The sequence below is a fragment of the Aedes aegypti genome, chromosome 1 (assembly GCF_002204515.2).
Source record: "Aedes aegypti strain LVP_AGWG chromosome 1, AaegL5.0 Primary Assembly, whole genome shotgun sequence".
Classification (NCBI taxonomy): Eukaryota; Metazoa; Arthropoda; class Insecta; order Diptera; family Culicidae; genus Aedes; species Aedes aegypti.
Window position 1 is genome coordinate 140,884,327 of NC_035107.1, and position 13,462 is coordinate 140,897,788.

The 13,462-nt window shown below is 38.3% G+C and overlaps 1 protein-coding gene across 5 annotated transcripts in view; it reads left to right on the plus strand.

The window, feature by feature from the left end:
- Window positions 1-13,462, plus strand: part of LOC5572102 (mucin-12) — a 130,758-nt gene that overhangs the window by 62,986 nt on the left and 54,310 nt on the right. For all 5 annotated transcript variants that reach the window (XM_021849007.1, XM_021848989.1, XM_021848983.1 and 2 more), the window contains one exon: window positions 12,700-12,823. In XM_021849007.1, coding sequence (XP_021704699.1) covers window positions 12,700-12,823 — 124 coding nt within the window. The remainder of the gene's footprint in view (window positions 1-12,699; window positions 12,824-13,462) is intronic.

Here is a 13,462-nt window from a genome sequence, read left to right on the forward strand (position 1 = left end):
TAATTCTAATCAATGCTCATGCTCATACTAACATTTCAAAATAAAATTTTGTGTTTTTAATGTTGGTCCAAAAGGTGCACATGACCAGAAAACCTTACTGTTTGCTTTAAAACTCAACTATTTCATCTTTATCCAAATTCGTGCAAACTTAGTTTTCCGCATAAGTTTTTCTGTTTGGTAACTTGTTTTTACTTAATTTCAACATTCCCGGATGCAAATTTGAATATGAATCATCTATTATTGTAGGTATGTCAAACAATACAAGGACAGCTTCTTATTATACAAATCGCTTCCCATGGGAAGTCTGCTCTTTAAAGTCCAAGTGTTCGATGAGAGAAGAATCCCCTTTCGTTTTCCTTAAGAAAATCAGCAATTTTGGTAAAATTTTACTATATGAAAACCAAAAAAAAAAAAAAATGGTGGCTATACCCAAAAATAGGATTTGCAACACTTAAACATGTTCTTCCTTAACACTTGTGATGATCTAAACTTGTAAAATTTCTATGTAACATAAGCTTTGCCATCATTTTAGAAATCTAAACCACTGTACGTCGACACTGTTGTGTCTGCACAACTGTAAAAGCAAAATACCAAGGTTCAACGCTTGTGTACAAACTTTACGCTATGCTGGCTGGCTGCCTGTTGTAACCTCCGATTATTAGCGATTTCTCTTTCGTTGTTCACTTTTTTGATATTTTTATGATGTTACCTCTCCTGAACCGTTACCATCACTACTGCCAGCAGAGCACCACGTGATGATGAAGGTGGCAGTGGTTGTAAAGACCCCATCTTTTCATTCGGCCTGGATTGCAGTCTTCGAACCATAAAAAAGCATAATAGGTTGACCGCAAAACTGTGCCTCCGTTGCACTTTTCAGCACTTGAGTCGAAATTATACAGATATTTTACAGCCCAAAGCCCCTAATGACTATTGGTTTTATTTTATACACTTGATTGGTTGGCCAATGAAAAGTGAACACATGTCCGTAATGAGCTCATCATCGCCCTTTAAACTGTGGTTGAGTGAATGTTCGACTTGTTGAAATATGGATCGATGCGGTCAGAAGGTACATGGTTTAGTTTTTCATAACAGTGTGTCGACTACCTGAAGAAAACTGGACAACCAGGGAATTCAATTTTTTACCTGGAAACCCAAGGAAAGTCGGAGAATTTCACTAGAGGTCAGGGAAAAAATATAAATTTTCAATTCTATACTATAGCATCAAAAGAGTTGATAGTCTGCAAAGTTAACCATTAGGCCAACTCAGTAATACAACATTTAAGGTAACACGGAAGACCGTGTTATATACCCTATCTTTTGTCTCACTCCAACAATTTTTATCGAAACTTTGCAGAAGTAAATCTCGAGTCCCGGTCGGTCCAGGATCTTTTCGTAATGGAAATCACCTTAACTTCCCTGTGCATAGAGTATACTCGTACCTGCCAGACGATATACGAATGCGAAAATGGCAACATTGGAAAAGAGAGCTCTCAGTTAATAACTGTGAAAGTGCTCATAAGAACACTAAGCTGAGAAGCAGGCTCTGTCCCTGAGAGGACGTAATGCCATGAAGAAAAAGAAAAATCAAAGCAATGTTGCAACTTTTCTAAGATAATTTGGGGAATTTGAATATGTAATTCCTTAAAAAATAAGGAATGTTTAGAGGAATGTTTGGATCAGTTTATGAGGGATCTAGTAGCAGTTTATGAAATAATTATTAGTGTTATTAAAAGTAAACGTTGAGGAGCTACTGGAGGAAATTTTAGGAAAATCCCTGGAAGAGTTTTTGAGGAATACCAGGAAAAATACGTTTTAAAATTCCAAGAGGTATTTTACGTAAATTCTTTGAATCCTCTGTAAAACAGGGCTGGTAGCAAGTCACTTTTAAGTGGTTTCATGCTTATTAAATTCAAGAAGCGAGGTCATTAAACCGGCCAACATTTTTTTGTTCCCTGATGATGCTGATGATTTATCGCTTTTGGCGTGCACTTTTTGATCCGGTATCATTCATACGATGGCATGCTTTCTTCTGATGGTGATGGCACATTCTGCGGTTCTCGCCTGGCGTTTCTCATGAGATGGAAAAATTATGGTAATTAATCAAAACCTGTTAGACTGGTGGGTAAGAATTTACGCAAGACGTCGCTGAAAGGATGCTGCGCTGCGCTTTTTCTCTGACAATCGTTTTGCGTTTCCTTCATTCAGGACCAGATGTTCAAAGTGAACAGTGGAAAAATGCACTGCGAGTTGTTTTTTTTCAGTTGAAATTAATTTAAGGGACTTCAATCCATTTTCAGCAGTAAATCCTGCTTGCTTATTATCCTTATTTGGAGCAAATGAATTTCGAAATACTTTTATGTAATTTTCAAATTGGTGTCCAGCCGAGTTCAGCAAAAACGTTATCTCTGTTGAATCGATTATTGCATCAACATAATTGGCTGCAATAAAAACATGCGTTGTTTTGTTTTCGGTGTAATTTTCCCTCCGAGGCTTATTACTAAAAGTATCAATTTGATTATGTACGCGTATGCTCCATAGCCTCTTGATCTTAGCTGAAAAGGGCAACTTGACATGGAACTGGTTTTTGGATTCAGTATGTTTGCTGCGCTTGCTCCTTGCTCGATGTACCTTTTTTGTTGACTAAGACGCATGTCCGCTTCTTTGTGTCGAAATTAAAATAAATGGTCGATAAGAGTGTGCGAAAGTGTTTTTTTTTTCTTGGTTCGTTCCGCTATTCATTTGGACTATGTTCGTTTTTAAGAGTTAATCGTGATCTGTTTGGTTACGAGTTTCTTATGTTTGCATTTTAAATCAATTTTTCTTTTTCTGTTTGGCATTATGTTCCCATTAGGATGAAGCCAGCTGCCCTATGCCCAGAAAAGTCGAGGATATTTCTATCTTAAAAAAAACCTGAACTTACCGGGAATTGAATACAGATATCTTCATCGTGGATTTTCTTGATAGCCGTGAAATTTAAATCAAGCTCATTTTGCGTGATCAATTATATACCATTTTCGCGTTTTTGTTTTTAAGACACTTCTGCTGCTTCGAATCTTAATCTAGTAGTATTTGAGTATCCTTGTACCGCGAAGCTTGCTTCTGCGGGGATGCGTGTGGGTAATGCAATCAGAATCAATCTTGTTCGGCGCGTAATTCGCGTAGTAAAGTCAAAAACGTGTCACGGATCGTGTATCGAGTTAGTAGTGTTTGATTCCTTGATCGTGAAGGGTGTTGTCTTTTAATTCGTAGCATGCTCCAGTGGGACAGACGACGGAATCAATCATTTCCAATTCGCGTAGTGTGGTTACGAAAAGAGTATCGAACATTTATGTTCACGCTCATGCAACAATTGTATTCTATATCTTAATCGTTTACCAAAACGAATCCCTTAATTAACCCTTTCCTACATAAAACATCACAATTGCAGAGGACTCAACGGGTTCCTTAAAATGAATAACACAGTAATATTTCCTTCCCATCCCTAAATTAACCTGCATTCGGCGACGTTGTTGTTCATTACAATATTGAGAGCACCAGTATTCACACATTGAGGATGCTACTGATTCTGAGTAGCATCTATTGGTTCCCTATATAAGTACAGATGTTCTTGCAATACGGAGTAGCAAATGTGGGCGGTCAATCATGCTCAGTCCTGCTTCTTCGAATTTAAACACAAGATGACAATTTTTATTCATTGAATGCCTTAAATCGTCAAGTAGTTTTGACTTTCGATGGCGCTACGTCCTTCAAGACATGACCTGCGCCACAATGTTACTCCAACTAACTCGGTCGAGGGTTCATCTTCCCCTTGTACCGGCCGGATTCGAACACCATTTTTGCGGGATTGTTGTCCGGCATTCTTACAACGTGCCTCGCCCATCGTACCCTTCCAGCTTTGACGATTTTCTGCATACTGGGTTCCCCGTAGAGTTGCGCAGGCTCGTGATTCATTCTTCTCCTCCATACGCCGCTCTCGTATACTCCGCCAAAGATCCATAGTTCGTAGTAAGCACGACTTCCGGCAATGATACGTCTTCGAATCTCTCTACTGCATTTGTTATCCGTCGTTACCAATGATCCGAGGTAGACAAATCCGTCCATCACCTCGAACTTATCTCAGTCGATCAGCACGCGTCTGAAAATGCGAGCTCTATCGCACTCGGTTCCTCCATCCAGCAGCTGTTTCGTCTTCGACGTATTTACCAACTCGATCTGCTTCATGTTTCAGCCTGATATACTGTTCAGCAACCACCTGGAACGTTCTTCCGACAATGTCCATGTCCACAGCAAAACAGATGAACTGGCTAGATTTATTGAAGATCGTGCCCCGCATGTTAAAGCCCACCCGTTTCATAATACCTTCTAATGCAATAGTGAACACGAGGCAGGGAAGGCCATCGCCTTGTCGAAGTCCTTTGCGTGTTTCAAACCAGTCCGATAATGCATAACCATCTACACATAGCACTGTACACTAACCATCGTTGCTCTGATCAGCCTAGTTAGTTTCCCGGGAAAACCATTCTCGTTCATAATTTTCCATAGCTCCTCGCGGTATCATACCGCTTTGAAATCTATGAATAGGCGGTGCGCAGGGACTTGATATTCGCGACACTTTTGGAGGATCTGTCACTCCTCCGGTAGCCTGTATCTCAGATCCTGGCTATCAATCGGTGTAGACAAGTAGCCAACCTGTCCGGGCCCATTTTAATAAGTTCCACTGCATTAGTATCCTTTCCAGCTGCCTTATTATTCTTGAGCTATTTGATAGCATCCCTAACTTCACCTATTGTGGGAGTTGGCACGTCTTCCTCATCCGCCGTACTGAGAAAGCCATTATCCCTGCCCTGCTGCCTTGATCTTCCTTCTCTGCGTTATTCAGGTGTTCATCGTAAGGCAGCTGACACCTTTCAATCACCTCACGTTCGTCCGTTAAGATACCTCCCATCCTTATCCCGGCATATTTCGGCTCGCTGCACAATGTCTTTGCAGGATGCATTGAATGTCTTGTATAACTTACTCGTTTCCTGAGAACGATACAGCAGCTCAATCTCTACACACCCCAACTCTTCCAGGCGGCGCTTTTTATCCCTGAAATAATGGGTTTGCTGTCTTCGCTTCTGTTTGTATCGTTATACTTTTTGACGGGTGCCTTGCTGCTGCATAATCGCCCGCGCTGCATTCTTCCCGTCCAAAAACGTCTGACACTCCTCGTCGGACCAACTGTTCCGTCGATTTCTTTCCAAAAGCACCTTCTGCTGCGTTGTTAATGGTTGCTTTGACATTACTCCAACAGTCCTTAATAGGGGCTTCGGAGAGCTCTTCCTCGTCCGGCAACGCTGTTTCAAGGCATTGCACGTAATCAGTTGCGATTTCGGGTAGCTTGAGTCGTTCCAGGTTGTACTGTGGCGGGGCCCAGATAGCCGTAGTGGTAAACGCGTAGCTATTCAGCAAGACCAAGCTGAGGGTCGTGGGTTCCAATCCCATCAGTCGAGGATCTTTTCCGGTTGGAAATTTTCTCGACTTCCCAGGGCATAGAGTATAATCGTACCTGCCACACGATATACGCATGCAAAAATGGTCATTGGCATAGTAAGCTCTCAGTAAATAGCAGTGGAAGTGCTCATAAGAACATTAAGCTGAGAAGCAGGCTCTGTCCCAGTGGGGACGTAACGCCAGAAAGAAGAAGAAGAAGACTGTGGCGGGCGTCGGTACTGAATGTTGTTCACAACGGAAAGTCTTTAACCATCACAAGGTAGTGGTCTGAATCAATGTTTGCGCCGCGATAGGTTCTGACGTCGATAATATCCGAGAAGTGTTTTCCGTCTATCAAAACGTGGTAGATTTGCGATTCAGTCTGTTGGGGTGTTCTCCAGGTGTAGCGGGTGCAATTCATGATTCATTCGCCTTCTCCACGTTCCGTCTTCCATCTGCACTCCGCCGTAGATGGTCCGCAACACCTTCCGTTCGAAAACACCAAGGGCGCGTTGATCCTCTGCACGTAGAGTCCATGTTTCGTGCCTATAGAGGAGTACCGGCTCTACATATTCCTCCATAAACTGGTTGTATTGGTTACGCAGCGCTGAATCCTTCAGTAATCTACGTTCCAGGCTTTGAAACCGTCGATAAGCGATATCCCTTGATTGGCTTGGCAAAAAACGGCTTCCTCGTTTAATAGTGCAACTACGTATCGACCCTCCGAACCGATTGAACATACTGTTCCTCGCAGCGACTTCCATCTGGAGAATTATTATTGGGTAAATCGATCTCCTCGTAGGACAAACACCGGGTCAGTAGCTCCTCCAAACCAATCGCCATATTGCAGTTTATGCTAATTATAGTGTGATCCGTCCACACATCCGGACACTATCCATCCAAACACTGGCTCATTCAGAGTGGGTAGACCTACTCCAACCGGCACAGGAATGATTTCAATAAGATCCTGATTAGGGCACAATAGTCGCCACACAAGGCCAAGGGGAAGAAGTGACGAGGGTGACGAACGAAGAACTGGCAGAAGTCGTGAAATCATTCGTGTCAAATGTGGTACCGAGACCCGATGGTATCTCGAATGTTGCTCTAAAAGTGGCAATAAATGGGGATCCGGATATGTTAAAAACCGCAATGATGCCATAGATCAAAGCTGGGAAACCTCTAGGTGACCTATCGATTTATAGACCTATCTGTCTAGATACAAAGGGAAAGTTGTTGTAGAGGTTGATCCTCAATAAACTAGGAGGCTACGGAGGCGCGGACGACCTGTCCAACAGCCAGTTTAGATTAAAAAAAAAAATACAATCTTCTCTGGACGCTTTCCAGTCAGACGGTCAGACAGCTGAGATGGTAATCGAGTGCATTTGTGTATGACCCGCCCCCTCTCAACGCTTTCTGTATGAATTCCTATCCCCCCTTCTTGTGGATGGCACCAAAAAAGCAAAGTGTATCATAGCCGTGATGACGCCCATGAGCGGTTCCACAGAAAATGGCGACTTTTTTTCCCAAATTTCATTTTTATATTTTTTGATTTGGATGAAATTTTGCACATGCTTTCTTTATGCCCAAAAATGCCTTTTCGCATCATCGGTTCGCCATTTTGACTCTAGCCTTACTTTTGAGAAGGGCCTAAGAAAAAATTCCCTAATAATTTTCAAAAAAAATATAATTTAGAAACAGTTTGTCCGATTAGTTTGGTGTCTTCCGCAAAGTTTTAGGTTATTGTTGGGACAATCTGGAAAAAAATATACACTGTAAAAAAAAAGTTGTATTTTTTTATATTTCGAAAATAAAACTTAAAAATCAATTTTCTCAAAAATCGTATTTTTGATTTTTATTATTTTCTTATATGTTAAAGTAGACAAAATATGAAGTATTTTGCACAGTGGGTCAAGATAGAGAAATCATGGACAAAAAAGTTGATATTTTGAAAAAAAGGTGAATTTTTGAAAATGGTCATAAACTTTTTAAATGTTTTTCAACTCGATTTTATGAAAGTACGCAAAATTTACAACAAAAAAGGTATACGGGAAAATCAGACTAACTTTTACCGTTTAAAGATACAGCGATTTTAATACAAAATTATGATATAATTTTCTATTTTCGGTCATTTTCGAATGTTTTTCGAGGCTCATAAGCCTAGAAATTTGTTCATTGCCTGAAAGAGCAGATAATTTTTGACTAAAATGTTTTAAAAAATCTTGGTTTGGTAATTTTTCATGGTATGAGGCGAAATAAAAAATGTGCCCTGTAAAAATGATTTATTTTTTTTTTTTAACGAAACACAACTTCCACATTGTGATATTTTGATATGTAATTATCAAGAAAATATGAAAAAAAATGTTAAAAGTTAAAAAATTACGAATATAAAGCAATTAATACGTGAAATGCATTTATATCGATTTAAGATAATGAAATATTTCCATTCGAAAACAAAAGCTTTATGAGTAGAGGAGTAACGTGCCCAGTTGTCTCACACAAATATACCTGATGTTTTCTTAAAGTACAGCACGTTGGTATATTTTTGTGGTCGGACAGAAACGTACCTAATAGAAGATTCAAGGCATGTTGGTATAAAAAAGAGCTGATGCAGCAAAGACTCAACCAAGTGATAAACAAGCAAGTGATAATCAAGTGAAAAGTAAAAGATAGCTTAGAACAATGAAGTATAAATCATCAACAAAGGTTGTGTAAATGTGTTTTCAAAAAAGTGTTCAAAAAGTTACCGAAATCTCACGGAAAGTAATATTGCCAAATTAGTTGAACTAGGATTTGCAGATGAAAATCAGCTTAATAAACAATTTAAAATTTGCGATTCGTGTCGTTTACAATTGGCCAAAAGAACAGCATTATCAAGCAGTGATGACTTATCAAGTAGTGAAGAGGAAGATGTTTGCATGGAAGAGGAAACAATAGAAGCATCAGCATCAGCAACTTCAATACAGTCAACGGATTCCAATATGAATATTCCTAGTCAGCAGTCATTGGAAGCAACGTCAGCAACTTCAATAGAATCAACAAACTCCAACTTGAATGTTTTTGTCTCAATCGATGTTGCTGACGTTGCTTTTAATGTCTCCTTAATTAGAAGCAACGTCAGCAACATCGATTGAGACAAAACTATGATATAGATGTTGAATGGCATTTTTTCGCAACATCGCATGGCAAAGGGCCCTGCGATGCATTATAGGGAACAATAAAACGTATCTAACACAAATGTTATTTTCTTATGCAACTACAACAGAGTATGAACAAATCAAGGAGCAGCTTAATGAACAATATTCGAAAGCAATAACTATTCAGGGAACACAAAAATACCATTCATTGATTCCAGTTTCCGTAGATAAAATAGAAGTTAGGCAATTTTCAAACTGTAATGATAGTAAAAAAAAACTGTAAACATTATGAAAAAGTAAGAAATCTGTATCAAAATAGGACGCTCCATCATTGTATAAGAACATGAAATAAAATGCTTTAAGAAAAAAAATATTCTTTATTTTATCAACTCGAAAAACATCCGAAAACAACCAAAAGTTGTGAATTTTCAGTAAATTTAATTTTAAAATCGCTGTATCTCGGAAACGGTAACAATTAGCAAAATTTTCTCATATACCTTTTTTGTTGCAAATTTTGCGTACTTTCATAAAATCGGGTCGAAAAGCATTCAAAAAGTTCATTTAGACCATATTGAAAAATCAACCTTTTAAAAAAAAATCATAACTTTTTTGTCCATGATTTCTCCATCTTGACCCACTGTGCAAAAGGCTTCGTTTTTTGTCTACTTTAAAATATTAAAAAATCAAAAATACGATTTTTGAGAAAATTGATTTTTAAGCTTTATTTTCGAAATAAAAAAAATACAACATTTTTTACAGTGTATATTTTTTCCAAATAGTTCCAACAATAACCTAAAACTTTGCGGAAGACACCAAACCGATCAGACAAATAGTTCCTGAGTTTTAATTTTTTGAAAATTGTTAAGGCTTTTTTTCTTAGGCCCTTCTCAAAAGTAACGCTAGGGTAAAAATGGCGAACCGATGATGCAAATAGGCATTTTTGGGTATAAAGGAAACATATGCCAAATTTCAGCCAAATCAAAAAATACAAAAGTAAACCGACATTCGAATTCAAATGGAACCGCTCCCATCGGACCCATCATGAAGGAAAATGTCGAATATTTCAACCAGAAGGTACCAGAAAAGTCCGCAATGTGTTTAAAAAGTGGATAGCAAGAATGGGATAACTCCACTAAAAGTAGATGGACCCATCGAGTAATACCAAATGAGTATAATAGGCATACACTCCCGTGCAAAAGTTTGGGTTCACCCCCTCAAAAACATACAAAAGTGTTCTGTCCATATCTCTGCGATTACAAGTCCAATTCAAACTCTTTAAGCCGCATTAGAAAGGCAAAGAGTTATTCTTACTTCGTATGTATTTTTCCAAAAAAAAAAAAATATTTTGTATACTAAATTTATACTTAAAGTTGTTACATTTTTCAAAAAACACAATGAAAAATCATATCTAATTTCCTCAGCATTGGGCCGACCAAAATTTTAAATCAAAGTGTCATTAGAATCGTAATCTTATATTCTTTGAAGAGACCCCACGAAATTTTGGCGGAAAAATCTGGAAAATATTCAAAATCAATGAAACAGTCAGTTCAGTCATCGTGCAAAAGTTTGGGTTCACACCTCAGTATGATGCAAATCGTGCAAAAGTTTGGGTTCATCTGAGCCACACGCACATCATTTTTGTCAATATCTCTGCCATTTTTCAACCAATTTTAATAGTTTAAAGCTTTTTTGAGCGCAAATAATGGCGCGTACATGATTGGTTTGAGATTTCACAGATTTAAGTAAGTTCAGGTGAACCCAAACTTTTGCACGATACACCATACTGAGGGGTGAACCCAAACTTTTGCACGATGACTTCACTGACTGTTTCATTGATTTTGAATACTTTTCAGATTTTTCCGCAAAAAATTCATGAGTGCTCTTCAAAGAATATAAGATTGCGATTCTAAAAACACCTTGTTTTAAAATTTTGGTCGATCCAATGCTGAGGAAATTAGTAATGTTTTTTCTGTGTATTTTTTGTAAAATGTCACAATTTTAAGTACATATTAAGTATACAAAGCTCAAAGAATGTTTTTGGAAAAATACATACGAAGTAAGAATAACTCTTTGCCTTTGGAATGCGGCTTCTTCTTCTTTCTGGCATTACGTCCACACTGGGACAGAGCCTGCTCCTCAGCTTAGTGTTCTTATGAGCACTTCCACAGTTATTAACTGAGAGCTTACTGTGCCAATGACCATTTTTTGCATGCGTATATCGTGTGGCAGGTACGAAGATACTCTATGCCCTGGGAAGTCGAGAAAATTTCCAACCCGAAAAGATCCTTGACCGGTGGGATTCGAACCCACGACCCTCAGCTTGGTCTTGCTGAATAGCTGCGCGTTTACCGCTACGGCTATCTGGGCCCCTGCGGCTTAAAGAGTTTGAATTGGACGTGTAATCACAGAGATATGGACTGAACACTTTTGCATGTTTTTTAGGGGGTGAACCCAAACTTATGCACGGGAGTGTACAAACAAAAATCAAAGGGAAGTGAATTTCCACCTGACGTAGTTTCTGTTAGGAGTCTTCAACATGTTGACCAACCAAATTATCTAAATTCTCACAAAACGAATCGAAATTCCTTTAGCTAATTTTCTTTTCGTGATTTTCTCTCGAAATTTTATGATCGGTAGTAGCGTTGATTTCGTATTCATGAGCCTGATCAATGTTTGTTGTTGTCTGCTACAAATTATCGATCAGAAAATGATCTCTACCAGCAAAGGCATAATCGTGCCCAGGACTATTGCCTTGGTTTAATGATTCAAGGGCGCAACGTTCATTATTGAATCGAATTCCATTATCATAATTTGTGGTGTATTGATCACCCTTTTGCTTCTGTGTCCGTCGTCTGGTTTCTCTTCTTGCGCGTTGCTGTAATTGATTCATGGACGGATGTTTTATTTCTTACCGTTGGACGAGCTGTTTTAACTGGTGGTTAGGCCAGTTTTATCGTTTGTCGTATCAGTCTCAAAGAAACAACTCGCGATTGTTGAACAGTGCATATTAAATAAATTGATTCGAGAAATTAATGCACACGGTTGAATGAAGTGAGCAACTCGTATTACCTCCTGATACCTGAATAGGAACAAATAGTTCGTACCTATTAAAGCATATCATATCATAATTAGGTATTTTTCAGTAGTCCAGGTATTGAGGTATGGCAATTTGGTGTTATTATGGAATTGAAATAGTAGTTTACGGAACAAGTTGCAGAATGATGATTTTTACGGCACGAGTCGTAAATTTATTAATAATTACGACGAGTGCTGTAAAAATCGAGTTCTGCAACGAGTGACGTACAACTTTTTTTTTTTTGCAATTTCGTAAAAGACCACTTGAGGGTATCACAAATTATATCGGAATGCATTCACCATTATTTTACAATTTTTGAAAAATTGTTGTGTTATAAATATTTAATTTAATTTAAACAGTTGTGTAATGAGAAAGCGTTGTGTAATGAATCATTACAGCACTGGTTTTAGTTGCGTGATGACTTTTCCCGCACTGCATACTTCAGTGCAGGAAAGTAGGCCGTTCCATGACAGATTGGCGTGATGAAAGACAGCCTATGGGGCTCTGCACAAAAATGTCCCTCTTTCATGAAATTTGTAAACAACTAGGCCAGTAAATGTCCATATCCCATGCAAAATCAAAACAGTGCAGAGGCCTATTACGATGAGAAATTGCAAAAATATTAGAACAATTAAAATTTAACTCATTAAGATATTTAAAAGCTATTGAGCACTGCTTGAGGTTTCCAATATGAAAATTCATCATGTACTATTTAGGTATTGCAATACCTGACCCAAATATCGGTTCAGTATTTGTTGAATGTACATGATATATTGTTTGTAGTTTAAAACCTAAATATTGTAAATTATCTGGTATGGAATACTTTCACTCGGTATACTACAGCAATTTTCTTCTGTTCGGGTAGCATTATGTTTTATTTTTCCGATCATTTATTGTACAGAAAAACGTTGGCGTCAGTTAAAGACCTGCTCAATCTCACACCCAATCTATCAATCAAACAACAGTGCCGGCTGAACAAATGATTTAACAAATCTGTTCTCTCTTTTGTCTTTGCAGTCCTTCCGGTGCAGCGCTTCGGAATTTTAATCAAGTCAAGGAATATCTACTCAGTGGCGGTACATGCAAATGCGGTCTTCCTTGTCCCTTTCGTCCCGAGGCGTTCTTCGAGTTTGACTCTCAGGTAGGTGATTAATGGTTTGTGATTGCTGTACACACGTATTGCGTCCCTAATTATGAACTGAATATGGCATAATTACCGTAGGGACAATTACATTTCAATTGATAAGGTATAAGACCTGGGTGTTCTGTGGTAGACAACTCTATATCATCTTAATTTGTTGAAACTAAACAAAGCTCTTCTTGTCATTTTGTTGCCGCAGCAGTTCAGAATGTCTACAAGTGATTTAAATTTACTTGCTAACAAGATTAAAAAATGAACTCGATTTACATAGGTGTTTGAAACTATTATCGTGATTAAACAAAATTTCAACGATTTGCGCCTAAAATGACAATTCCATTCGTACTATACCAGAGAGGATGTTTCAGAATTATACCAAGAATTTGATTTAGAATTGATTTTTCCCAAGACGATGTCTATGAGACATCACTGAACCCCTCTTAGTTTGACCACATTTAATTTGAACACTTTTTAATTTGCACCTTGCTAATCTGCACATCGTTCAGATTAAAAATGGTTCAAACGTCATTTAGCCCATGGAACGGAGTTAAGTGAAATGGAACGTTGTGGAACGGAACGCAGAATCAAAAACGAAAAACGATTATCTGTTGTTCATAGGATAACTAGAAGTTCAAATTTAAA